The 27,694-nt window shown below is 39.3% G+C and overlaps 1 protein-coding gene across 1 annotated transcript; it reads left to right on the top strand.

Annotated features, from left to right (window-relative positions):
• On the top strand, positions 1-27,694 carry MED17 (mediator complex subunit 17). Its single transcript, XM_059930576.1, has 12 exons — positions 1-412; positions 10,306-10,472; positions 11,208-11,427; positions 13,216-13,352; positions 13,443-13,527; positions 13,874-14,026; positions 15,777-15,907; positions 16,770-16,954; positions 19,872-20,009; positions 23,857-23,974; positions 25,434-25,593; positions 27,173-27,694. The coding sequence occupies exons 1-12, from the start codon at positions 163-165 to the stop codon at positions 27,382-27,384; spliced, it is 1,956 nt and encodes a 651-aa protein (XP_059786559.1). The 5' UTR covers positions 1-162; the 3' UTR covers positions 27,385-27,694.

Here is a 27,694-nt window from a genome sequence, read left to right as displayed (position 1 = left end):
TCTCAGCGCTCTCGTCTTTGTTTCCGGCTCTAGAGCAGCGTTTGGTTTCCCAAAAGCTCCTCCGAGGCGCCGCGGTTCCCGGGTTCCCGGCTCCCCACAGAGGCGCACATACTTCCTCCCTCGGTTTTCGGCTGGCGCTGGGGTCCTGCCGACGCCGCCAGCATGTCTGGGGTGCGCGCTGTGCGGATCAGCATTGAGTCTGCCTGCGAGAAGCAGGTCCAGGAGGTGGGCCTGGATGGCACTGAGACGTACCTGCAGCCGCTGTCCATGTCACAGAATCTGGCGCGTCTGGCCCAGCGGATCGACTTCAGCCAGGGTTCGGGCTCAGAGGAGGAGGAGGCGGCGGGGGCAGATGGCGACGCGCAAGACTGGGCGGGCGCCGGGTCCAGCGCGGACCAGGACGACGAGGAAGGTAAGGCCCGGGTCTGTTGCTCGAGTCTGCTGGGCGGGTCTGGGGGTCCCGGTACCCGCCCAGGTAATGTCACTCTGCCTCTCCTGCGCCAGGTGAGATGCTGTGCGTGGAAGTACTTCGAACGTAGGTACGCGAAACATTAATTGTGCTCTTCGTCACCTGGACAATTTAGGGCACTGCTTGACTCTTAATACTCCTTATTCTTCTGCAGGTTTCCTTGAGTGGGAGCGCTTGAGGGACACTGTCACTGGTGAAGTGTTTACGTTTTTAATAGAGCGTCTGTAATGTGGCACACCCTGGTTAAGAGCCCTGTAGTTCACATCTCGGCTGTGACACGTATTAGCTATGTGACCTTGGACTAGTTACTTTGTTTCCCTGTGCAAGGTGGATGATTATAGTAACACCTACTGAAAGGAAATTTGTATTGACTTGAGTATGTGATAAGATCTAAGAGGTAGGCAGAGGCCAAATCATGTAGAGCCAGTAGGCCAGGATAAGCACTTGGTTTTTTTTTTTTTCTTTTTTTTTTTTTTTTTAATTTTATTTATTTATTTATGGCTGTGTTGGGTCTTCGTTTCTGTGCGAGGGCTTTCTCTAGTTGCGGCAAGTGGGGGCCCCTCTTCATCGCGGTGCGCGGGCCTCTCACTATCGCGGCCTCTCTTGTTGCGGAGCACAGGCTCCAGACGCGCAGGCTCAGTAGTTGTGGCTCACGGGCCCATTTGCTCCGCGGCATGTGGGATCCTCCCAGACCAGGGCTCGAACCCGTGTCCCCTGCATTGGCAGGCAGATTCTTAACCACTGCGCCACCAGGGAAGCCCCCAGCACTTGGTTTTTATTAGAACGACAGCTGAAAGTTTGAAGGATTTTAAGTAGACAGATGATTTTGTTTACAAAAGATCACTCTGGATGCTATATAGTAAATGGATTATAAGGAAAATAAAACTAGTTAGGAGGGAATTATAGAAAAAGTATGTGTGGTTTTTGTATTCTTATTGTAAAGAATAAAAAAACATTAACAGTTCTTGATTTATGTGAAGAAACCCTGTGTAAATGGGAATTTAAAGATGGCATTTCAAGCCAGTCGTGTTAGGACAATTAGGGATCCGTTTGGGAATAAAAGGTAAATACTACCTCAGACCTCACACAGAAATATTTCCACAAGGATTGAAATGCAAGTGAAGAGAATAAAACAAAATATTGGAAAGAAGTTATAATCATATAACTTCGGGATTAGGAGAGATCTTCTTAAGCAAGATAGGAAACACAGATGTTATAAAGGAAAAGATAGGTATAATAATAGGTATATTAATTACATAAAAATTTAAAATAATAATGGAAAAATATGCCATAAATAAAGTAAAAAGATAAATGACAGACTGGGAAAAGTATATGCAACGCATATGACACACAAGTGGTTGATACCCTTATGTTCAAAGAGTCCCTTGAAACTGAAAAGAAAAAGACAATTCATTGGAAAAGTAGGCCAAAGATATAAACAGTTTGCTCACAGAGGAAAGACTTCAGATCTCACTAGTAGGGAGAAGCAAATGAAAATATCATTAAGATACTATTTCATGCATAAGATTAGTAGCAATTTAAAAAGATTGTTAATATCTCGTGTTGGAAATGTGAATTTTTAGAGCCTTTTTGGGTAACAGTTCGGCAGTTCAGTATGTATCAAAATCTTTAAATGTTCATCTCTTTTGTTTGTTTGCTTGTTTTTGTTTGTTTTTTACCACGCCTCACGGCTTGTGGGATCTCAGTTCCCTGACCAGTGATTGAACCCGGGCCACGGTAGTGAAAGCCGGAATCCGAACCATTAGGCCACCAGGGAACTGCCAGTGTGTATCTCTTTTGAACCACTAATATCATGGCTAATGATTTAACCTACAGAAAAAGTTGACGTATACACAGATGTGTGTTCAAGATGTTTACCACTGCTAGCGTTGTTGCAACCGATCTCCATGTCCATTAAACAGAAATGAGTAGACTTACTGTACATCTGTGTTCCAGAATATCATACAGTGTTGAAAGAATGAAGTAGATCTGGAACTGTCTCTAGGACATATTAACTTGGTGGGGTGGCGGGGAGAAGCAAGCAATAGAAAACTGGGAGTATATGTATGTAAATGCATAGAAGAACATTTGGACGGGTGTGCCCCAACTGTTAATGGTGACTGCCTGTCAGGAGGGGAGAGAATTAAGGGTGGGGAATAAAGGGAAACCTTCACTTTTTACTCTATAACTCTGTTGTTTGAACTCTGTACAATGAGCCTGTATTCATGAAATTTAATTTTTAAAAGTGATTAAGAGGTTGGAAGATGTGTTAATAGTGTTTACTATCTGAATGCTGCCATTATAGGTCATTTTTATTTTTGTACTTTTCTGTGTATTGGAAATTCTCTACAATGACTTGTTCAGGTTTTGAAAGCTGGAAGAAAAAAAGGTTATTAAGAAGGCTTGCATAAATTTTTTTTTTTTTTTATAATTTCTTTTTTTTTTTTTTTAACATCTTTATTGAAGTATAATTGCCTTACAATAGTGTGTTAGCTTCTGCTTTATAACAAAGTGAATCAGTTATACATATACAATATGTTCCCATTTCTCTTCCCTCTTGCATCTCCCTCCCTCCCACCCTCCCCATCCCACCCCTCTAGGTGGTCACAAAGCACCGAGCTGATCTCCCTGTGCTATGCGGCTGCTTCCCACTAGCTATCTATTTTACATTTGGTAGTGTATATATGTCCATGACACTCTCTTACCCTGTCACATCTCACCCCACCCCCTCCCCATATCCTCAAGTCCATTCTCTAGTAGGTCTGTGTCTTTATTCCCGTCTTGCCACTAGGTTCTTCATGGCCTTTTTTTTTTTCCTTAGATTCCGTATATATGTGTTAGCATACTGTATTTGTTTTTCTCTTTCTGACTTACTTCACTCTGTATGACAGACTCTAACTCCATCCACCTCATTACAAATACCTCCATTTCATTTCTTTTTATGGCTGAGTAATATTCCATTGTATATATGTGCCACATCTTCTTTATCCATTCGTCTGTCGATGGACATTTAGGTTGCTTCCAGGTCCTGGCTATTGTAAATAGAGCTGCAATGAACATTTTGGTACATGACTCTTTTTGAACTATGGTTTTCTCAGGGCATATGCCCAGTAGTGGGATTGCTGGGTCGTATGGTAGTTCTATTTGTAGTTTTTTAAGGAACCTCCATACTGTTCTCCATAGTGGCTGTATCAATTTACATTCCCACCAACAGTGCAAGAGTGTTCCCTTTCCTCCACACCCTCTCCAGCATTTATTGTTTCTAGATTTTTTGATGATGGCCATTCTGACCGGTGTGAGATGATATCTCATTGTAGTTTTGATTTGCATTTCTCTAATGATTAATGATGTTGAGCATTCTTTCATGTGTCTGTAGGCCATCTGTATATCTTCTTTGGAGAAATGTCTATTTAGGTCTTCTGCCCATTTTTGGATTGGGTTGTTCGTTTTTTTGTTATTGAGCTGCATGAGCTGCTTGTAAATCTTGGAGATTAATCCTTTGTCAGTTGCTTCATTTGCAAATATTTTCTCCCATTCTAAGGGTTGTCTTTTGGTCTTGTTTATGGTTTCCTTTGCTGTGCAAAAGCTTTTAAGTTTCATTAGGTCCCATTTGTTTATTTGTGTTCTTATTTCCATTTCTCTGGGAGCTGGGTCAAAAAGAATCTTGCTGTGATGTATGTCATAGAGTGTTCTGCCTATGTTTTCCTCTAAGAGTTTGATAGTGTCTGGCCTTACACTTAGGTCTTTAATCCATTTGGAGTTTATTTTTGTGCATGGTGTCAGGGAGTGTTCTAATTTCATACTTTTACATGTACCTGTCCAATTTTCCCAGCACCACTTATTGAAGAGGCTGTCTTTTCTCCACTGTATATGCTTGCCTCCTTTATCAAAGATAAGGTGACCATATGTGTGAGGGTTTATCTCTGGGCTTTCTATCCTGTTCCATTGATCTATATTTCTGTTTTTGTGCCAGTACCAAACTGTCTTGATTACTGAAGCTTTGTAGTATAGTCTGAAGTCAGGGAGCCTGATTCCCCCAGCTCCATTTTTCGTTCTCAAGATTGCTTTGGCTATTCGGGGTCTTTTGTGTTTCCATACAAATTGTGAAATTTTTTGTTCTAGTTCTGTGAAAAATGCCAGTGGTAGTTTGATAGGGATTGCATTGAATCTGTAGATTGCTTTGGGTAGTAGAGTCATTTTCACAATGTTGATTCTTCCAAACCAGGAACATGGTATATCTCTCCATCTATTTGTATCATCTTTAATTTCTTTCATCAGTGTCTTATAATTTTCTGCATACAGGTCTTTTGTCTCCTTAGGTAAGTTTATTCCTAGATATCTTATTCTTTTTGTTGCAATGGTAAACGGGAGTGTTTTCTTAATTTCACTTTCAGATTTTTCGTCATTAGTGTATAGAAATGCAAGAGATTTCTGTGCATTAATTTTGTATCCTGCTACTTTACCAAATTCATTGATTAGCTCTAGTAGTTTTCTGGTAGCCTCTTTAGGATTCTCTATGTATAGTATCATGTCATCTGCAAATAGTGACAGCTTTACTTCTTCTTTTCTGATTTGAATTCCTTTTATTTCTTTGTCTTCTCTGATTGCTGTGGCTAACACTTCCAAAACTATGTTGAATAATAGTGGTGAGAGTGGGCAACCTTGTCTTGTTCCTGATCTTAGTGGAAACGGTTTCAGTTTTTCACCATTGAGGACGATGTTGGCTGTGGGTTTGTCATATATGGCCTTTATTATGTTGAGGAAAGTTCCCTCTATGCCTACTTTCTGCAGGGCTTTTATCATAAATGGGTGTTGAATTTTGTCGAAAGCTTTCTCTGCATCTATTGAGATGATCATATGGTTTTTCTCCTTCAATTTGTTAATATGGTGTATCACATTGATTGATTTGCGTATATTGAAGAATCCTTGCATTCCTGGAATAAACCCCACTTGATCATGGTGTATGATCCTTTTAATGTGCTGTTGGATTCTGTTTGCGAGTATTTTGTTGAGGATTTTTGCATCTATGTTCATCAGTGATATTGGCCTGTAGTTTTCTTTCTTTGTGACATCTTTGTCTGGTTTTGGTATCAGGGTGATGGTGGCCTCGTAGAATGAGTTTGGGAGTGTTCCTCCCTCTGCTATATTTTGGAAGAGTTTGAGAAGGATAGGTGTTAGCTCTTCTCTAAATGTTTGATAGAATTCGCCTGTGAAGCCATCTGGTCCTGGGCTTTTGTTTGTTGGAAGGTTTTTAATCACAGTTTCAATTTCAGTGCTTGTGATTGGTCTGTTCATATTTTCTATTTCTTCCTGGTTCAGTCTCGGCAGTTTGTGCATTTCTAAGAATCTGTCCATTTCTTCCAGGTTGTCCATTTTATTGGCATAGAGTTGCTTGTAGTAATCTCTCATGATCTTTTGTATTTCTGCAGTGTCAGTGGTTATTTCTCCTTTTTCATTTCTAATTCTATTGATCTGAGTCTTCTCCCTTTTTCTCTTGATGAGTCTGGCTAATGGTTTATCAATTTTGTTTATCTTCTCAAAGAACCAGCTTTTAGTTTCATTGATTTTTGCTATTGTTTCCTTCATTTCTTTTTCATTTATTTCTGACCTGATCTTTATAATTTCTTTCCTTCTGCTGGCTTTGGGGTTTTTTTGTTCTTCTTTCTCTAATTGCTTTAGGTGCAAGGTTAGGTTGTTTCTTCGAGATGTTTCCTGTTTCTTGAGGTAGGCTTGTATTGCTATAAACTTCCCTCTTAGCACTGCTTTTGCTGCGTCCCATAGGTTTTGGGTCATCGTATCTCCATTGTCATTTATTTCTAGGTATTTTTTGATTTCCCCTTTGATTTCTTCAGTAATCACTTCATTATTAAGTAATGTATTGTGTAGCCTCCATGTGTTTGTATTTTTTACAGATCTTTTCCTGTAATTGATATCTAGTCTCATAGCGTTGTGGTCGGAAAAGATACTTGATACGATTTCAATTTTCTTAAATTTACCAAGGTTTGATTTGTGACCCAAGATATGATCTATCCTGGAGAATGTTCCATGAGCACTTGAGAAAAATGTGTATTCTGTTGTTTTTGGGTGGAATGTCCTATAAATATCAATTAAGTCCATCTTGTTTAATGTATCATTTAAAGCTTGTGTTTCCTTATTTATTTTCATTTTGGATGATCTGTCCATTGGTGAAAGTGGGGTGTTAAAGTCCCCTACTATGATTGTGTTGCTGTCGATTTCCCCTTTTATGGCTGTTAGTACTTGCCTTATGTATTGAGGTGCTCCTATGTTGGGTGCATAAATATTTACAATTGTTATACCTTCCTCTTGGATCGATCCCTTGATCATTATATAGTGTCCTTCTTTGTCTCTTGTAATAGTCTTTATTTTAAAGTCTATTTTGTCTGATATGAGAATTGCTACTCCAGCTTTCTTTTGATTTCCATTTGCATGGAATATCTTTTTCCATCCCCTCACTTTCAGTCTGTATGTGTCTCTAGGTCTGAAGTGGGTCTCTTGTAGACAGCATATATATGGGTCTTGTTTTTGTATCCATTCAGCCAGCCTGTGTCTTTTGGTGGGAGCATTTAATCCATTTACATTCAAGGTAATTATCGATATGTATGTTCCCATTCCCATTTTCTTAAATGTTTTGGGTTTGTTATTGTAGGTGTTTTCCTTCTCTTGTGTTTCTTGCCTAGAGAAGTTCCTTTAGCATTTGTTGTAAAGCTGGTTTGGTAGTGCTGAACTCTCTCAGCTTTTGCTTGTCTGTAAAGGTTTTAATTTCTCCATCACATTTGAATGAGATCCTTGCTGGGTAGAGTAATCTTGGTTGTAGGTTCTTCTCCTTCATGACTTTAAGTATATCCTGCCACTCCCTTCTGGCTTGCAGAGTTTCTGCTGAAAGATCAGCTGTTAACCTTATGGGGATTCCCTTGTGTGTTATTTGTTTTTTTTCCCTTGCTGCCTTTAATATGTTTTCCTTATATTTAATTTTTGACAGTTTGATTAATATGTGTCTTGGCGTGTTTCTCCTTGGGTTTATCCTGTATGGGACTCTCTGTGCTTCCAGGACTTGATTAACTATTTCCTTTCCCATATTAGGGAAGTTTTCAACTATAATCTCTTCAAATATTTTCTCAGTCCCTTTCTTTTTCTCTTCTTCTTCTGGGACCCCTATAATTCGAATGTTGGTGTGTTTAATGCTGTCCCAGAGGTCTCTGAGACTGTCCTCAGTTCTTTTCATTCTTTTTTCTTTATCCTGCTCTGCAGTAGTTATTTCCACCATTTTATCTTCCAGGTCACTTATCCTTTCTTCTGCCTCAGTTATTCTGCTATTGATCCCATCTAGAGTATTTTTAATTTCATTTATTGTGTTTTTCATCATTGCTTGATTCCTCTTTAGTTCTTCTACGTCCTTGTTAAATGCTTCTTGCATTTTGTCTATTCTATTTCCAAGATTTTGGATCATCCTTACTATCATTATTCTGAATTCTTTTTCAGGTAGACTACCTATTTCCTCTTCATTTGTTAAGTCTAGTGTGTTTTGACCCTGCTCCTTCATCTGCTGTGTGTTTTTCTGTCGTCTCATTTTGCTTATCTTACTGTGTTTGGGGTCTCCTTATCACAGGTTGCAGGTTTGTAGTTCCCGTTGTTTTTGGTATCTGTCCCCAGTGGCTAAGGTTGGTTCAGTGGGTTGTGTAGGCTTCCTGGTGGAGGGAACTAGTGCCTGAGCTCTGGTGGATGAGGCTGGATCTTGTCTTTCTGGTGGGCACGTCCACGTCTGGTGGTGTATTTTGGGGTGTCTGTGGCCTTATTATGATTTTAGGCAGCCTCTCTGCTAATGGATGAGGCTGTGTTCCTGTCTTGCTAGTTGTTTGGCATAGGGTGTTCAGCACTGTAGCTTGCTGGTCATTGAGTGATGCTGGGTCTTGATGTTGAGATGGAGATCTCTGAGAGATTTTTGCCGTTTGGTATTACGTGGAGCTGGGAGATCTCTTGTGGACCAGTGTCCTGAAGTTGGCTCTCCCACCTCCGAGGTACGGCCCTGATGCCTGGCTGAAGCACCAAGAGCCTTTCGTCCACACGGCTCAGAGTAAAAGGGAGAAAAAATAGAAAGAAAGAAAGAAAGGAAGGAAGGAAGGAAGGAAGAAGGAAGGAAGGAAGGAAGGAAAGAAAGAAAGAAAGAAAGAAAGAAAGAAAGAAAGAAAGAAAGAAGCTATAATATAGTGAAGTAAAATAAAGCTATTGTAAAGCAAAGCTATACAGACAAAGTCTCCCCCAGAAGCATATACATATACACTCACAAAAAAAAAAGGAAAAGGGGAAAAATTAATATATCCTGCTCCCAAAGTCCACCTCCTGAATTTGGGATGATTCGTTGTCTATTCAGGTATTCAACAGATGCAGGCACATCAAGTTGTTTGTGGAGTTTTAATCCGCTTCTTCTGAGGCTGCTGGGACAGATTTCCCCTCCTCTTCTCTGTTCGCACAGCTCCTGGGGATCAGCTTTGGATTTGGACCCGCCTCTGCGTGTAGGTCGCCTGAGGGCGTCTGTTCCCCGCCCAGACAGGACGGGGTTAAAGGAGCAGCTGCTTCGGGGGCTCTGGCTCACCCAGGCCGCGGGGAGGGAGGGGTACAGAGGAGGCGGGGCGAGCCTGCGGCGTCAGAGGCCGGCGTGACGTTGCAGCAGCCTGAGGCACGCAGTGCGTTCTCCCGGGGGATGTTGTCCCTGGATCACGGGACCCTGGCAGTGGCGGGCTGCACGGGCTCCCGGGAGGGGCGGTGTGGAGAGTGACCTGTGCTCGCACACAGGATTCTTGGAGGCGGCAGCAGCAGCCCCAGCGTCTCACGCCCGTCTCTGGGGTCCGCGCTGATAGCCGCGGCTCGCGCCAGTTTCTGGAGTTCGTTTAGGCGGCGCTCTGAATCCCCTCTCCTTGCGCGCCGCGAAACAAAGAGGCAAGAAAAAGTCTCTTGCCTCTTCGGCAGCTGCAGACTTTTTCCCGGACTCCCTCCCGGCCAGCTGTGGTGCGCTAACCCCTTCAGGCTGTGTTCACGCCGCCAACCCCAGTCCTCTCCCTGTGATCCGACTGAAGCCCGAGCCTCCGCTCCCAGCCCCGCCCGCCCCGGCGGCTGAGCAGACAAGCCTCTCGGGCTGGTGAGTGCTGGTCAGCGCCGAGCCTCCGTGCGGGAAGTGCGGGAGTCTCTCTGCTTTGCCCTCCGCACCCCTGTGGCTGCGCTCTCCTCCGTGGCTCCGAAGCTTCCCCCATCTGCCACCCGCAGTCTCTGCCCGCGAAGGGGCTCCTAGTGCGTGGAAATCTTTCCTCCTTCACAGCTCCCTCCCACTGGTGCAGGTGCCGTCCCTATTCTTTTGTCTCTGTTATTTCTTTTTTCTTTTGCCCTACCCAAGTACGGGGGGAGTTTCTTGCCTTTTGGGAGGTCTGACGTTTTCTGCCAGCGTTCAGTGGGTGTTCTGTAGGAGCAGTTCCACGTGTAGATGTATTTCTACTGTATCTGTGGGAAGGAAGGTGATCTCCGCGTCTTACTCTTCCGCCATCTTCTCTCCTCCCCCTTGCATAAATTTTAAAAGTTGTTTGAAAGCCTATCATGTTGTAATGTTAGAGTTAACTTAGGAAGTTAGATATCATACTTGTTTTGACATTGTAGGAATACTAACTTAAATGTTAACCAAGATTCAAGAAAGGGTGGAGAGAATGGGATAAAAGAGGGAACAATTTAAAATAGAATTCATTATTTCTTCTTTTAGTACTTTTAAACCTCTAAATGAGCTTTCTATAACTAATACCTGTGTATTTCTCTTTTTTTCTTTCTCTTTTTAGGGTTGGTGAAATTTCAACCTTCCCTTTGGCCTTGGGATTCAGTGAGGAACAATTTGAGAGGTGCCCTGACAGAGATGTGTGTTCTCTATGATGTTCTCAGTATTGTTAGGGATAAAAAATTTATGACTCTTGATCCCGTCTCTCAGGATGCACTTCCTCCAAAACAGGTATTTGTGGGATTTGATTGAATAATGGTGCCGTTTTCTTAAGTCCCAGGACCATCTTTTAGGCTGTGTGCCCATTGTTTCCTTTTCCTTAATGCAAAATTAAGTCCAGATGAAGATTTGAAGATTAACTCTCTTGAGTTCTCCAAAAACTCAAAATTCGGTTCTATAATATGATCAAAATATTGTGACATTTTTATGAAACTTTATTATTTTGACTCTTATGCAGCAGCCAGAAAACTTTTATTAAACTTGGCTTTTTGGAAGTATGTCTACATGAATTGGTAGTGATTGTGGATATTTATATATGTGTATATAATACATAGATTTTGATTTCTCATCAGTTTTCCAGTTATGGACTTTGAAGTATACTGAGTGCTTCGAAAGGGTGTACGTGTGGGTGGGGGGGAGAGTGGCATACATAGGAGAGGAATGGCAGTACAGAGAGTGGAACCTAACCTAGGCTGGGCCAGGCTGATGCAGTGTTAAGTTCTGATTTATAGTCCACTGTGGTGATTTGGTTTAACACAAATCTTTATTTGAGTTGACCAAAGAAATAGGTTACGGTTATTTTTAAAAAAAAAAAACATTATTATATGTGCTTTTCGCCCTTCTCCGTGCTTTTCTTTAATTTTTAAATTTTCCCTTGAGTAGGTACTTTATTGTTGAGAAAAGTATATCATTTTAAAATCATTTAAAAAATAATACAGAGCTACACTTTTGGATTGTTTTTGATAGAATCCTCAGACGTTGCAGTTGATATCTAAAAAGAAGTCACTTGCCGGAGCAGCACAAATCCTACTGAAGGGGGCAGAAAGACTGACTAAATCAGTCACTGAAAACCAAGAAAATAAGCTACAAAGAGACTTCAACTCTGAGCTTTTGAGACTGAGGCAACACTGGAAACTTAGAAAAGTTGGAGATAAAATTCTTGGAGATCTGAGCTACAGAAGTGCAGGTATAGATTATTGTTTAAAATATAGTTTTTCAAAAACTATAAACGGTAGGTTGTAATGTTACCTTTTTGGGTGGGAAGGGGGTGCCACACCGCATGGCTTGCGGGATCTTAGTTCCCGGATCAGGGACTGAACCTGGGCCCTTGGCAGTGAAAGTGCCGAGTCCTAACCACTGGACTGCCAGGGAACTCCCACATATTCTTCTGTAATAATATTATTTCTCAGTTACATGTTACATTTTGAAGTTCTAATTTCTGTGCCCATAAGCCTGAAAAAGCTAAAATTACCCTTATCACAACCTATGTAAATACCTGTATAAATAGTTTATATTCAATTTGAAAACATTTTAGATACATTGAATTGAAAGTTCAGAGATAGGGTTTATGTGCTCATACACCCTGAACCATAACTGACATTTTAGTCAGAAATAAGGAGGTAGGGCTAGCGTCCTCAATCACAGGCTTACCAGTAACCCTCAAAAACCGGGCATAAATGGAGAAAAGAAACTTCTCTATTCTTCCTTATTCTATTTTTCTCCCTAAAGTCTGCTAAGCTGTTTTCATATCCTGGGTGAAGAGAAACAGTGGTGAAAACACTTCACCTTCCTTTTTCCATTCAGCCAAGGTTGCAACACTAACTTAAGGACTATACTTTGTTGAAGTATATCAGAGTTTAATATCTTGAATTCACATCTTTTTGGTATAAATTCTTTGTTGTTGAGCTATGATATATAATAGCAGGTTTTTCGAGGTAATTATGGTACTGTCTTTAAGCTGCTGAAGTATATTCAGAGGATACAGTAAAAGTTCATGAGTCACAGCTCAATGGGGTAAAAACTTTGAATGTCAAGGGATAAAAAAGCAAGGAGCCCTGGCTGTGATCACTGGGGTAACAATAGTAGAGTGATATTTTAAAAGTCAGAGCAAGCCATCATTATCCCAAAATTAAAGGAAGGTAAATTGAGGTAGTTAAGTACTGGAGGACCTACATGCCTTAGCGTTGATGTGAATTGGGAAAATCACAAAGATGAATTTGAGATGACAAAGACATTTTTACATTTTAATAGGTAGTCTGTAGAAGCAGTGCTTTCTGGCTCTGGACATTGTAAGCTCTTCCCAACAAATAATTATGTGCAAGAACTTTACCTAATTTCTCTCTATGGGATAGTCACCTGTGTTATAAAAGGATTTGATTACATTCTGTTTTTAATTGCAAGAAAATCTTGAACATCTTCCCTTGTTATAAAACAGCAGTTACATTTATCTACCCACTCCTCCGGTAATTCAGCAGCCCAAAACAACTATCCCAAACTTACGCACTACATAAAAAAACAGCACATGAAAGTCTAGGAATTGGTTGAAAAAAGGGTGGTATATACACATTCCTTTTGTCCTTCTCTTACTGAATTCAGAACCCTTTAATTGCAACCTTATTACAGAGACTGAGCTCCAGAAGTTTTTAATCTCCAAAGTTTAAATTTATGGAAGTATTTTCTAGAATTATATTCATTTTGTCAAAACTCCATTTGAATAAAACAGTTTGGATGGCCTGTAGAGTTCATATTATTATGATACCATTAGACTAAGGCATGTTATTTTTTTAAGGTAAATAACTCTTTTCTCCTGCTTCCTTTTGTTTACCACGCCTCTCCCTTCCCCAAAACACACATTTTTCATAGGAACTTAATTTATGCTTCAGTGATGTGTATGTGAAATATTATACACTTAATAATTTGTGTTAAATTAACATGTTAACTGGTTTTGATTTTGCTATTTTTAATACGCCTTTAGGATCTCTGTTTCCCCATCATGGTACATTTGAAGTAATAAAGAATACAGATATTGATCTGGACAAGAAAATACCTGAAGATTACTGTCCCCTTGATGTCCAGATTCCTAGTGATTTAGAGGGCTCTGCATATATCAAGGTATTTGTCAAAGTATTCTTCAAGTAATTTCTTATTAATAGCCCAGAAGCTAATTTGCTAACATTTTTTCGTGTTATTATTGTCACATAGGTTTCAATTCAAAAACAGGCTCCAGACATCGGTGATCTTGGCACAGTTAACCTCTTCAAACGACCTTTGCCTAAATCCAAACCAGGTATAGTTATGTTCTATCCTCTAACTTCTGGTCTTATCTAAGCTTATATTTACAAATGAACTGAAGATAAACATAGATAGGAAAAATAGGTACTTAGGAATAAGAGCAATTGGAAATGTAAGTATTTATAATTTGTTAATTAACCATTAGTGAATAGCTGTACAATCTTTTTTTAAAGATTGAACTTATTTACCAGTTTTCTCTGTGTAAAAGAAGTAAAATGTTTTACGTGCCATAATGCACTGTTTTCTAAACTTTTGTCATATGTATCCAGATCATCATTTAAGCTAGTTAATACCTAATATTATTAGGTAATTAATATATACGTATGTCCCCTGTCTTTCAGGTTCCCCACATTGGCAGACGAAATTAGAAGCAGCACAAAATGTTCTCTTATGTAAAGAAATTTTTGCACAGCTCTCTCGGGAAGCTGTTCAAATTAAATCACAGATCCCTCACATTGTGGTGAAAAACCAGATTATCTCTCAGCCCTTTCCAAGTAAGTGCAGCCTACCCTTTTGAGATTTATAATTAGGACTTTGTGGTTTGGGGAACAGGACAAAGCGGGTAGCTATTTGGGTGTGCTGAAGGAACAGTAAGAGCAAAGAGGTAGTGTGCGGTCCGTAATAACAGCCAATGAAGTACGCAACACAGTCTACACTGCTGACTCTGCTCTGTGTCCTCAGGAGTGTCACTCCTGGGCTTTAAACAATATATGTTAAAGTTTGCCCTAGCAAGGCTGTTATTCAGTAACAATTGCTTTGAAGTGTCTATGCCAGCACCATTTGTGGAAGATTTCTCAGGGATCCTGTCTTATTGTCTAAATGAGATGTCAATTAGAAAATGCTTAGTTTTTTTTATTTTTTAATTTTAATTATTTATTTTTAAAATAATTAATTAATTTTTTTATTTGGTTGGTTGCACTGGGTCTTAGTTGCGGCTGGCGGGCTCCTTAGTTGCGGTTTGCCAGCTCCTTATTTGTGGCATGCGAACTCTTAGTTGCAGAATGCGTGTGGGATCTAGTTCCCTGACCAGGGATCGAACCCAGGCCCCTGGCATTGGGAGCGTGGAGTCTTTGCCACCAGGGAAGTCCCTATTTTTTATTTTTTTATTGAGGTATAGTTAATGTATAATATTATATAAGTTTCAGGTGTACAACATAGTGATTCACAATTTTTAAAGGTTATATTCCATTGATAGTTATTATAAAATATTGGCTGTATTCCCTGTGTTGTACAATATACCCTTGTAACGTACTTATTTTATACATAGTGGTTTGTACCTCTTAATACCCTGTCCCTACATTGCCCCTCCTGCCTCCTTCTCCCCACTAGTAACCACTAGGTTCTCTATATCTGTGTGTCTGTTTATTTTTCGTTATATTCACTAGTTTGTTTTATTTTTTAGATTCCATATATAAGTGATATACAGTATTTGTCTTTCTGTGACTAATTTCACTTAACATAATACTCTCAAAGTCCACCCATGTTGCAGAGGACAAAATTTCATTCTTTTTTTTTATGCCTTAAGTAGTATTCCATTGTATATATATACACACCACATTTTCTTTATCCATTCATCTGTTGATGGACACTTACTTTGCTTCCATATCTCGACAGTGGTAAATAATGCTGCTGTGAACATTGGGGTGCATGTATGTTTTCCAATTAGTGTTTCTGTTTAGAAAATGCATAATTAAATATCCATAATATTCCTAAATTTGTGGAGATTGAATTTAAAATATTATTCAAAAGCAGTTAGACTTACCTAGAGATCAATTTGTAATTAGCTGCACTCGTTTTTTACATAAATTCTGAGCATCTTCTTAGATCTTGTCAAGGGAATAGCTTTTAGGAGTGAAAAATTTCATCCTGATTCTGATGGGAACAGGGAACGATATCTGTCTTCTAGTCAGTAAGACCAGATGTTAACTCTGTGTTTTGTTTCGTTTTTAATTTAAAATCTAGAAGAAATAAATTAACATATAGTTTCTGTTCACCTGTCTTTAGCCACAGCTCAAGGTCAGCAGCCACACTGTAGGTGAACAGAATTTGAATTGTTAAAATATATGGTAGTTTATTATATTCATGAGTAGTCATTTTGGTGTAAAAATGTTGATCACGAAAGCCTCCTCTTAAAGTTCAGAATGTATCTTTTGAGAATGGGCTGTGATTATACTTTATGAAAACAGTTTGTGCCTGTCCATATTATAGGTTATTTATATCTGTCCTACTTATTTTTATAAATAGGCTTGCAGTTATCTATTTCTTTGTGCCATTCTTCAAATGATAAGAAATCCCAAAAATCTGCTACTGAGAAGCAAAGTCCAGAGGACCATCTTTATGTCCTAGAGCATAATTTGCATCTACTGATTAGAGAGGTAATGAAGTAAATGTTTTTCCTTGCATTGTGGTAAGAGTATCCACAGCAGTGAATGTACACACACTGCCCTCTGCTGAGTCCTCATTATTCGTATAGCGATGACATTCACCAGCTGTGCTGTGAAAGATCCTTGCTATGGGCTCAGGGAATACAGAGATAATCAGAATACAGTCTCTGTCCCCAAGCATAGCTTCTAGTGGCAGAAATACACCACAAGTTTTATAGAGAGGTGTAAGAAATGCATGCTAGAGGGTATTCTGATTGGGTAATCAGGGAAAATATCTTGCCAGAGCCCGTGAAAAGGATTACTTGAGTTATTTCAGGATGTATTCTACTTACACGTCATCTAGAACTGTGTTTCCAGAGTGCTGGTTCACAGTTTAGGCTAATTTCAAAAGACTCCCCTGAAAATCTTTTAATAGAAGTACATATTCCAGCCTTCTCTGCCTCACCGCAAAATCTGGTTCAGTCATTTGTGGTGGTGCAAGAATCAGTATTTTTTTATGTTCCTCAGATGGTTCTGTTGTAGCCAGGTTTGGGAACCTCTAATCTAGGGTATGGTGGAATAATTATCTATTGATTTCATGTTTTCTGTCAGTGGGACTTATTAAAGAATATTTGTTTTTCTACTTTAAAACTTTTAAAATAAAAACAGCAGCTTGAGAGGGACCCTTCTCTTTACAAATTCACATTAAATGTGGCCTAGTAGATGTTAACATTTATCTGTGTGCCAAGACTGCCTTTATATGTGGTTCAGATCCATTGCTTTCATGTTTCCAAAATGTGAGCCATGTTTTGATCGAATATTGTGTAGTTAATATGTGGGTATTGGCTGTTTAAAACGGCTGTTCTTGTTACAGTTTCATAAACAGACCTTGAGTTCCATCATGATGCCGCATCCAGCAAGTGCACCTTTCGGCCACAAGAGAATGAGACTTTCGGGTCCTCAAGCTTTTGATAAAAATGAAATTAATTCAATACAGTCAAGTGAAGGGCTCCTGGAAAAAATAATTAAACAAGCAAAGCATATATTTCTGAGGAGTAGGTAAGGACAGAGTTACTATTTTTCTTTGAAACTGCAGTCCTTTTTCCTTTGTTAGTTATCTTTATTAGTTACATTATTTTTGGCATGCTTTAATTTTTTTTCTGGGGAGATGGAGGTGGCTATGGTAGAAGAGTTTCTGGTCGTAGATGGTCCTGTCAAGTTTGGGGAAGACTTAGTGCCATTGCCCATGTAACTTAATATATTGTTTCTGACACTGGCACTAATGTTTCCAAAGACGACTGACTAGGAACCTGCCGTGGGACACCAAACTTTCTTCAGTAACCCGTCCATGGGATGCTCTTCCTGAACTGATTTAAACCTTTTTTGAAGCTTTCCCTATTTTTTGGTTGTCACACATTTTAGGACTTTGGAAGGCACTTTCCTATATGTTGACTTATTTAATCCTTAGCTCTGGGGCAGATCATGTTAACCCATTTCTGCTGATGAGAAGATTGGGGTTTAGAGAAGTTGTGCAACATGCTGAAGGTTACACAGCTGAAAGGTTAGCAAAATCAGGATTTATGCCCACGTTTATGTAACCCCAAAGCTCATTTTCTTTCTTCCATACACATCATTTACAAAAAAAACTTGCATGATTGGACCTAAATGAATGTATCACTTCCAAATGCTAAAGGGTGCTCTTCTATTTTATTATTGGTGCTTAGTGAAGAGTTCTGTTTTTACTTCATTCATGATTGCACCTTGGTGGTACTCAACAGGCGTGGGCACACTGTTTTTGTGAATGACATTTTATTTTTGATTTTTGGTTTTTCCTGTTAATACAGTCATGGTTTTATTAGCATATTAGTCTTTGGTCTCAGAATGGAAACTTTTAGTAAAATGAATTAGGAAGACATGTTAGAGACAACAGCATGATACAATGAAAGGAGTAAGGAGTTCAGGGTAAAAGATGCGTTTAAGCCAGGGCTCAATGACTTGCTAAGTAACTTTGGGCAAGTTAGTTAATATCTGTGGCCCTCTATTTCTCTGTCAACTGGGGGTATAAGAGTCTGGTCTTAGGATCAAATTGAATAATGTATACAGAAGTTCCTTATAAACAGTAAGAATATTATATGTTAGATTATTGTTACTTTCCATTTGTACATTTCAAGTATAAAAGCTATTAATTTGAGTATATTGTTAATCTTGCAAATTTCTGATTAACCATAAAGTTAAATATTCCCTGAAATAAATGAAGGGCATGGAAAAAGTTATCTTTAGAACACTTATAAATTTCTGAATAGTAGTTATAATCTTGGAAGCAGCAAAGTTTTAAAAATATTCCCTTTTCTCCCCTTAGATATAGAAATAATATTCCAGATGTATCAACCCATCTGTATAATTCCATACAATTAACATGTTCATATATTTTTACATACATTTGAGCCTTGAGCAACGCGGGGGTTAGGGGTGCCACCCTCTCTGTACAGTTAAAAGTCCAAGTATAACTTGCGGTCGGCCACCAAATAGGCAATTCCTCCTTTTCCCAGGTTTTGCATTTGTGGATTCAGCCAACCAAAGATTGTGCATTATTGTAGTGATTATTTAGTGAAAAAAATTCTCTTATAAGTGGACAGGTGCATTTCAAACCCATTGTTCATGGGTCAACAGTATATGTGTCAGGGCATGTGTATCTTTTTTATTTTTTAATAAATCTGGTATCATAAAGTTTTATACCCTGTCTTCAGAGGTATTTTAATAGCTATGTAATAGCCCATTGTTTGACTAATCCATGATTTCTTTTAACAATTCTCAATTGCTAGATACTTTTTTATTCCCAGTTTGTTGATAGACATAATACTGAGATCAAAACTCTCACATACGTATTTATCTGCTGTAAAAATTTTTGAAGCACTGCCAGGGAAACAAATCACAGAAAAAGAAGGTAAAGTTAAAAATGGATTGAAAGAAACCAGTACTAGAGCAGAAGCAGAATAAAAGAGCAAAGCCCAAGCCTGTTGAGATAAAAACCCCTTGTCCTCAGTGGCTATTCTCATTTCTTCCATTTCCTCCTGGCTTTTCCTTCTCTTTCCAGTCAAGTGCTAGAATCAAATTTTAGAAACTGAGGGTCTCAGTAATTTGGTTAACTTACATAATTTATGCTTTGGTTGTAGGCAGTGGCTTTTCATTAGTGTGTATAAAATATAAAGGAAAGATTATTGGCTCTTGAGTTAGACTTCCAGGTTTTGTGCCCCAAACAGTTACAAACTTTGGGCAAGTTACTAAACATTGCTAAACTGCTTTTGTTCCTTCTGAAAAATGGAGGTAATAATAGTAGTGTCTACTATTGTTAGTAAGGTTAAAATAATTCATGAAACCACGTGTTATAGTAGTTGGTACATAATTATCACTGATGGATCTTATTTTTCATTTATACTTACCATATTTATCTTTTATCACTTGATGGGTCTTATTTTTCATTTATGCTTACCATATTTATCTTTCTTGGAGTATAGGTTTTAATTGTGCAATAAGTCTCTCTAGGTTCTCTTGAAAATGATTATAATTCCATGACAGTAATGGAATTATAATTCCAGGTGTGAGTATGTCCCAAGTCACTTGTTACCAGGGATCAAGTACTGATATTTATGAGTAATTTATATTCTTTACAGAGCTGAGGTTAGTACCCTGGAAGTATCCTTCTCACTTGTGTTCTGGTAAGATTTTCTGAGTGGCAGAAAACAAATGGAGTTAAAAGGAAATCAACGTGGCATGAGACTGTGCCGTGATGTGAAACTGAGAACCAGCACGTCAGAGCTACATCTGACCTTTCTTTAAAATCTTTGCTTTTCAAATGATGGTATTTTCAAAAAGTAGTCATCTGGTTTTCAAATAACCGTAAAACTGATAAGTGATTTATCATCTTATTATTTTATGTGGTAACTTTATAAAAATTTTAACTTATTTTCTTTAAAAGAACTGCTGCAACCATTGACAGCTTAGCAAGTCGCATTGAAGATCCTCAGATACAGGCTCATTGGTCAAATATTAATGATGTTTATGAATCTAGTGTGAAAGTCTTAATCACGTCACAAGGCTATGAACAAATATGCAAGTAAGTATCAAAAAGAAGTTGTTTAATATGTTAAGTTCCTTTTTATGTATTGATGTTTGCTGAGTGATTACATCAAGATTTTGGTTTTTATTTGCTAGGGTGGCATAACATTCCAGTAAATTATGTCAGCTGTAGAGTGTTTTTAAGAATGAAAGGTAAGGACTTCCCTAGCGGTCCAGTGGTTAAGAGTCCGCGCTTCCATTGCAGGGGGCATTGATTCTATCCCTGGTTGGGGAACTAAGATCCCACGTGCCACGTGGTGCGGCCAAAATATACAGAAAAAAAAAAACAAACCAAAAAAAACCAGAGGTAAGAATGTCTAAAATAGTCTCTATTAGGTAAATGTCACATATTTGAGCTGTGGTAAAGAAGGAACCCCAGCACTGAGCGGAAAGCTGCCACGCTTCCTCAGACTCCGATCCGCTTCAGTTCTTGCCTAGAGGCTGTGGCCAGTCTGGGGTATTTGAGGTGAGGAGGCTGTTTATATTAGAGCCTGTCCTTTCCATAGTGAGCCTAAAACAACCCCTGTGTCTAATCCAGTTCATGATTATGCCCTTAATGACTTTTGTCCCCAGCATTCCTGGAGGAGCAGTCTACTTGATTTATATTCATAAATCACAAGTTAATATACAGATAGTAGATTGGTGGTTGCATTGGTGGGGAGTTGGTGAAGGTGGTCAAAAGGTACAAAATTCCAGTTATAAGGTAAATAAATTCTGGGGAAGTAATGTACAGCATGGAACCTATAGTTAATAATACTCTATTGTATATTTGAAAGTTGATAAAAAAGTAATCTTAAAAGTTCTAATCACAAGAAAAAGAAAATGGGTAACTATGTGAGGAGATGGATGCTAAAAAAACTTACGGTGGTGATCATTTTGCCATATATACAAATATCAAACAATTATGTTGTACACCTTAAACAGATACAATGACATTGTCAATTATATCGCAGTAAAACTGTGGGCAGTGGGGAGGAACACGTTAATATAGTTAGCTGGTGGCCATGAAAGACATTTTGGGCTTCCACTTTAGCCTCTTTGAAAATTAACAACTAGAAAGATGGAGCTGAGTCCCCTCCTCCAGGTCAGTCTGAGAGAGTGAGTATGTTTATCAGGGTCTGTATGTTTTATTTTTCAAGCTTTAGTTGCTTTATTTCAGGCAGACGTAACTAGCCACAGTGGTCTCTCAGTGAGCAAAACACAACTGGAAACGAAATCACCACCCTCAGGAGTAGGGGAATATAATAATATATAATATAATAATAACACTATATTTTAATAGGGATGTTTTAATTCACTGTTTTTTAAAAATGAAAAATAGTAGACGAACATGATTTAAAGATCAAATATAGAAGGTAAAAGAGTATACAATGCAAAGGAAATCAGTCTTGAAACTTCTCGGAAAAGGTTGGTGGAGTGGATCATGGCTTTCTTCCCCCTCTACCTAAAGAAATAATGAAATAATTGGGGTGGCTCGGGGGTGTGGTGGGAGAGGAAGTGTTGAATATATGAAACAAAGTTAGTGTACATTTTTAACTGTTAAGGCTAGGTGACGGGGTCATCGGCTTTCATTATACTATACTTTACTTTTGTGTGTGTCTAAAATTTTCCATAATAAAAACTTAGAGAGTGAGCACAAAGGAGAGGAAAAGAAAAAATTGATCAGCATTGAATTATTTACATCTAGAACTAAGACCAAACAACTGTGGGATTATGGTTATAGAATCCAGTGTAAATGTTCTAAACTTCTCTGAAGAAAGGTTTGTGATAATGTAGCCTTGACAGAATCAGGACAGGAGAGGAAGTAGAAGGAAGTGTAGAATGCCCTTTTCCCCATCTTCTATAGCTGGTGGGGTTGTCATATGCTATTTAAAATTGAAAGTAGGGCTTCCCTGGTGGTGCAGTGGTTGAGAATCTGCCTGCCAACGCAGGAGACACGGGTTCGAGCCCTGGTCTGGGAAGATCCCACATGCCGCGGAGCAACTGGGCCCGTGAGCCACAATTACTGAGCTTGCGCGTCTGGAGCCTGTGCTCCCAATAAGAGAGGCCATGATAGTGAGAGGCCCGTGCACCGCAATGAAGAGTGGCCCCCGCTTGCCACAACTAGAGAAAGCCCTCGCACAGAAACAAAGACCCAACACAGCCATAAATAATTAATTAATTAATTAATTTTAAAAAAATTAAAATTGAAAGTAATTCTCTTTTTAGAACTCCCCAACTTTCTATTGTTGAACATTTTAGTTGGACGCCAGCAAAATAATTTATCCTATAGATATGCTTACACATGTACAAACTCCTCCAAGTGTAACTGCTGTGTCAAAAGATAAGGACATTTAAAATTTTGATTAATGTTACCAATTTGCTTTTCAAAGTGGTTACAAATTCCTCTTTCCTCACACCTTTGTTTAAAAAAGGAGAATTTAAAAATTTCGTTAGATTTGTAAGTCTTTTCCTTTAAGCCTTCTGAATTTTGTGTTTTTTCTTGGAAAGAAATATGTAAACTTCATCAAAATTACCATTTTATATAGATAGTTGCCAAAATGCTTTATTCTTAAATATTTGCTGTAAAACAAAGTTAGTAAAAAAGAGGTACTATCAAATGTGGAAAGATATAATGCTGTTTTTTTCCACATTTGTTCAACTAGATTATTTGTAAATGTATTTTTTTTTTTTAAACGCATTGTTTACTCTGTTTTTATTTATTTATTTATTTTTGGCTGTGTTGGGTCTTCGTTTCTGTGCGAGGGCCCTCTCTAGCTGCGGCAAGCGGGGGCCACTCTTCATCGCGGTGCGCGGGCCTCTCACCGTCGCGGCCTCTCTTGTTGCGGAGCACAGGCTCCAGACGCGCAGGATCAGTAGTTGTGGCTCACGGGCCCAGTTGCTCTGCGGCATGCGGGATCCTCCCAGACCAGGGCTCGAACCCGTGTGTCCTGCATCGGCAGGCAGATTCTCAACCACTGAGCCACCAGGGAAGCCCTCAACTAGATTATTTGATTTGGAGAGTTTTGTGTTTCATGTACATGTCATATGCTAAAAATTTATAAATTAGTTTGGAAGAGTTTTGTGATCTGCGTATATATTCATTGGCTATTTTATGACTTTCTTTGTTTGACCTAAGCCTAGTTAATAGAGCGTACGTATTTTGACTTGTTTGCTGATTATTTCAGGAGAGGGTGAAGTTAACAAACCCTATTTCCTTTCTGTATGAGAATTTGACCTTTGGTTAACTCTTGCTCTAGTCTCCTAGTAACTTGATAAGGAAAGATGCCATGTTTGTCACTAGGCAACACTGCTTATGGCAAAAATGATCCCAAATTGGTAAAATGGTTCTGGACTGGGAGAAATTATAAATCCCTGATGGGGACGGCTTTGGATTTCCCGGGATGGCGTGACTTCTAACAGTGGGCAGTGTCTCTGGTGGGCACCCTGGAAACCATGCCCGTGGAGCTGTTAAGGGTGCATGGCTCCTGTGAGGACCCAGGTTGTTAAGTCAGGGCAGGTCCCACGTATTCTCAACGCGGCTCTCATTTCATTGCAGCAGAGGTGTATTGCTGCAGTGTTGACAGCTGAAAGTCCTGCCGCGGAAGAGGAGCAAGTGCTGTCGGCCTGCTGGCAAGCCGCGCTTCCCCCGCTGTATCCTTCTGAGTAGACTGCTGCTCAGTGGCCTACAGTAGTTCAGAGAGAGTCTGATGGTTTCCGCGGAACCTAAGAAAACTCTCCCCCGTGGGTGTTGGTGTAGGTTATCAAAACTGCCTGTTACATTCTTTTTCTTTGATGTTAAGGTTTTTGGCATTGTATAAGGTAATTTTCAACGTTTCTGATTTTTAGTATATGTGTCTATAAAGGTCCATTCAGCTGCAGTTGAATATTGGAGTTGAGCAGATCCGAGTCATACACAGAGATGGAAGAGTAATTACTCTGTCTCATCAGGAGCAGGAGCTGCAGGATTTCCTTCTGTCTCAGGTAACAGTTGCACACTACAGGTCCACTCATAATTATTGAAAGAACAAAGTGGGTAAGAAGTAAAATTATTTTTAAAAAGCCATTTTCCCCTGCCACCTAATTTCTAGTGCACATTTTACAACCTACGGGCTAATTGAAAGTGTTGACAAACTCTCCTAGATTTGTTTCTACTCTTAGTTTGTATTTAAGATGCAGGACCAGTTCTGAGACTATCAGACTTTTTTCATTTCTCACGTTAGCCAAGATATACAACCCCTCCAGGACCACATGAAAGTTTAGAATTACTAACCCAAGAAAACCAGAGAAAGGGAGATCAGATACAAAGCTACAGTGTCCATTCTCCATTATGATAAATGGAATGCCTTCCTCTTGAGCCCTAAGAAAGAGCTCCTCTTATTAAGGGACCGTATGGAGAGTGCTGTCACAAACCTTCTTTGTGACACTGGACATATTTCTGGACCTTTCTTTCTTCGTCTGTAAAGTAAGAACAGTAGTTTTCCTACCTTCTTCTTGGAGTTGTGATGACCCATTGAAATATGAGGTATGGGAGAAGGGGTAGGTTTTGAAATGCTAATGAATCTTTCACATAAAACACATATTTATGTTTCACATAAAATTTTTTGAAAATACTGACACTCTCCATCCTAGAAGCAATAATCTTTTATACTGACTTGCTGATGTGGTACCAAGGAAATAAAATGCATTCGTGAGGTATGGCAGCTCTTGGTTGATTGCACCTAAAATGGCTTTGGTCGGCTTACGCATACATGCAGAAACATATTGAAAGCCTATTGGATAGCTTCCAGAATTGATGAGAAGTCTAGAGAATAAGACTTGCGAATGGATCAGAGTCAAAGGAAGCTAGATAGAACCACAGCCAGGGCAATGCCACTACTGTTGCCATCCCAGCACTACTGCCTTCATCGCTGGGACAGAATGCACTCTGAATTGCCCCGTGTATCAGTCGGGTCTTAACCGGAAATAAGTGGCACATTCAGGATAATTTCAGGAGTGTCGGTTTACTAAGGACCTAGTTATAAAAGCTGGTAGTGTAACCATATGGATCAGCCTCCCAGGACAGAGTAGGGTGGAGAGGGGACTTGAGGGGGTTAATGGAAGATATTCAGCTACACACCCTGCTACTACTTAGATGTTGCTTCATAATCAGTGATCCAGGTGGGAGGTTCCACTTGGCCAAGCTCAGGTTGTATGCCTGTCTTCCAGCTGCCAGTGGACAGGAAAGCGAGTATCAGGCTGTTGTAGCTTCTGCAGTAGAAGGTGGGGTGCTGTTCGCTTCCCTCAGTGGTCACACAGAGGAGGATTCCTCAAACATAAGATAGGGTTCCTGTGCTAGGCACTGAAAACCCCAGCAGAAGTTTATTTTACAGTCACGATGTCAAGTCACTGCAAAGTAAATACCCATGCTGATTGTCAATGAAGTTTCCTTTTTCATTCACAGATGTCACAGCATCAGGTGCATGCAGTTCAGCAGCTAGCCAAGGTTATGGGCTGGCAGGTCCTGAGCTTCAGTAATCACGTGGGACTTGGGCCCATAGAGAGCATTGGCAATGCCTCTGCCATAACAGTGGCCTCCCCGAATGGTGACTATGCTATTTCAGGTACTTTCTGCTTCTCTGAATGTGAAGAGACCTTTGGGAGTTTGGCCTTAACATTTAGCTTTTTTTTTTTTTTTTTTTTTTAATAAAGAACGGTAACTTTTTTTTTTTTAATTAATTAATTAATTAATTAATTATTTTTGGCTGTGTTGGGTCTTCGTTTCTGTGCGAGGGCTTTCTCTAGTTGTGGCAAGTGGGGACCACTCTTCATCGCGGTGCGCGGGCCTTTCACTATCGCAGCCTCTCTTGTTGCGGAGCACAGGCTCCAGACGCGCAGGCTCAGTAGTTGTGGCTCACGGGCCCAGTTGCTCCGCGGCATGTGGGATCTTCCCAGACCAGGGCCCGAACCCGTGTCCCCTGCATTGGCAGGCGGATTCTCAACCACTGCGCCACCAGGGAAGCCCCAACATTTAGCTTTAATAGTTACTATACTTAATAGTAATTTATCTCTGCAGTAGGTGAGTTCATGCAGTAATTATACTGAGCATTTATCTCATCATAGCTGTTATTCAGAGCAACAGGTTATTACTTCTCTTTCTAGTAGTTATAAAAAATGTCTTGCTTGGCAACACATTTTCCTAAGAGATTATCTGAAAAATGCCATCAGCATTGTTGCTCCTGCAGTTCAAAACTTTTAGTGGATAAATGCTTTTCAAAAATACACTGCTGGGGAGTTCCCTGGCAGTCCAGTGGTTAGGACTCGGTGCTTTCACTGCCATGGACCCAGGTTCAATCCGTGGTCAGGGAACTAAGATCCCACAAGCCACATGGCCAAAAATAGATAGATAGATAGATATAGATAGATAGATAGATAGATAGATAGATAGATAGATAGATAGATTAAATATGTATACTGCTGCAAATATGCAAGAATAATATTTGATCCTAAAGATGGTCAAGGGATGGAACAGAGAGGTGATTTATGAAGCACCTACTATGAGTGGGGCACTTTGATAGGCATGTATACATACTGTCTAGTTGAAAATTATATATGGTTTTAGTGGGATCTTTTCTAATACCTGCTCCAAATATTTGAAAGAGTGGATAATTAGAAATTCTTCCACACAGGATCAGAGCTTGTGAATCTGCAGGCTTGATCATTGCTAGGCCCTTATTGATAATTTCTTTTCTTCTTTCCTGGGTTATAAAGCCTCATTAAAACCTAAAGTTCATATTTGGAATAATCTTTCCTCCATCCTTTCCAGTTCTGATTTTGAACATTTGAGTTTATCACATAGTAGGTATATATTAACCAAGTCATTGAATGATTGGGTTGTCAAGTATTTTAGAAAAAAATAATATGTTCTGAAAATGTATAGGACATTTGACTTTCCTAAACCAACATTCATCTTGCCACATTTTTATAGTACAAATGGTAATTCATGAATATTTATACCAGCCTAGTATCTATAAATTAGTAAATTTTATTTTAGCATATTGAACCTGAAAAGCACTTTTAAATGAGAACTTTCAAGTTGATAGACAAACAAGGTTTTTATACTCATGGAAAATGAAGTTGTGTGATCTTTATTGTCTCTAGCTTGGAAAATGAGCATATTGAATTTTTGGTTTTGTTCCACAGTTCGTAATGGCCCTGAAAGTGGCAGCAAGATTATGGTTCAATTTCCCCGTAACCAGTGTAAAGACCTTCCAAAAAGTGATGTTTTACAAGATAGCAAATGGAATCATCTTCGTGGACCCTTCAAAGAAGTTCAGTGGAATAAAATGGAAGGCCGGAACTTTGTTTACAAAATGGAGCTGCTTATGTCTGCACTTAGCCCTTGTCTACTATGATTTTCTTCCAGGGCAGTTTCTAGATATTTTTTTCCAGAGAAGTTTCCAGAAACTTTGAGAAATGTTTGCAGATCAACTATAAGCACAAGGAAGAGGAATCTTCCAAAGGAGTATTGTTTTCAAAAAGTCATAATTAGCAAATGTTTACCTAGCATTTTGAAAACTTTCACTTTATAAGTGACAACTGCTTTGAAATACAAAAGTTTATGTACAGTTATAGGGTATACAAGTATGGAGAGATGTAAATACTTTTTTTTTTAATGCAGTTAACTTGAACTGTTACTAACTTATGGATTTGAATTTGCTTTTT

This window comes from Balaenoptera ricei, chromosome 8 (assembly GCF_028023285.1).
Source record: "Balaenoptera ricei isolate mBalRic1 chromosome 8, mBalRic1.hap2, whole genome shotgun sequence".
Taxonomy (NCBI): Eukaryota; Metazoa; Chordata; class Mammalia; order Artiodactyla; family Balaenopteridae; genus Balaenoptera; species Balaenoptera ricei.
Note: the sequence above shows the minus strand (reverse complement) of the source record. Positions and strands in the feature narration are given on the sequence as shown.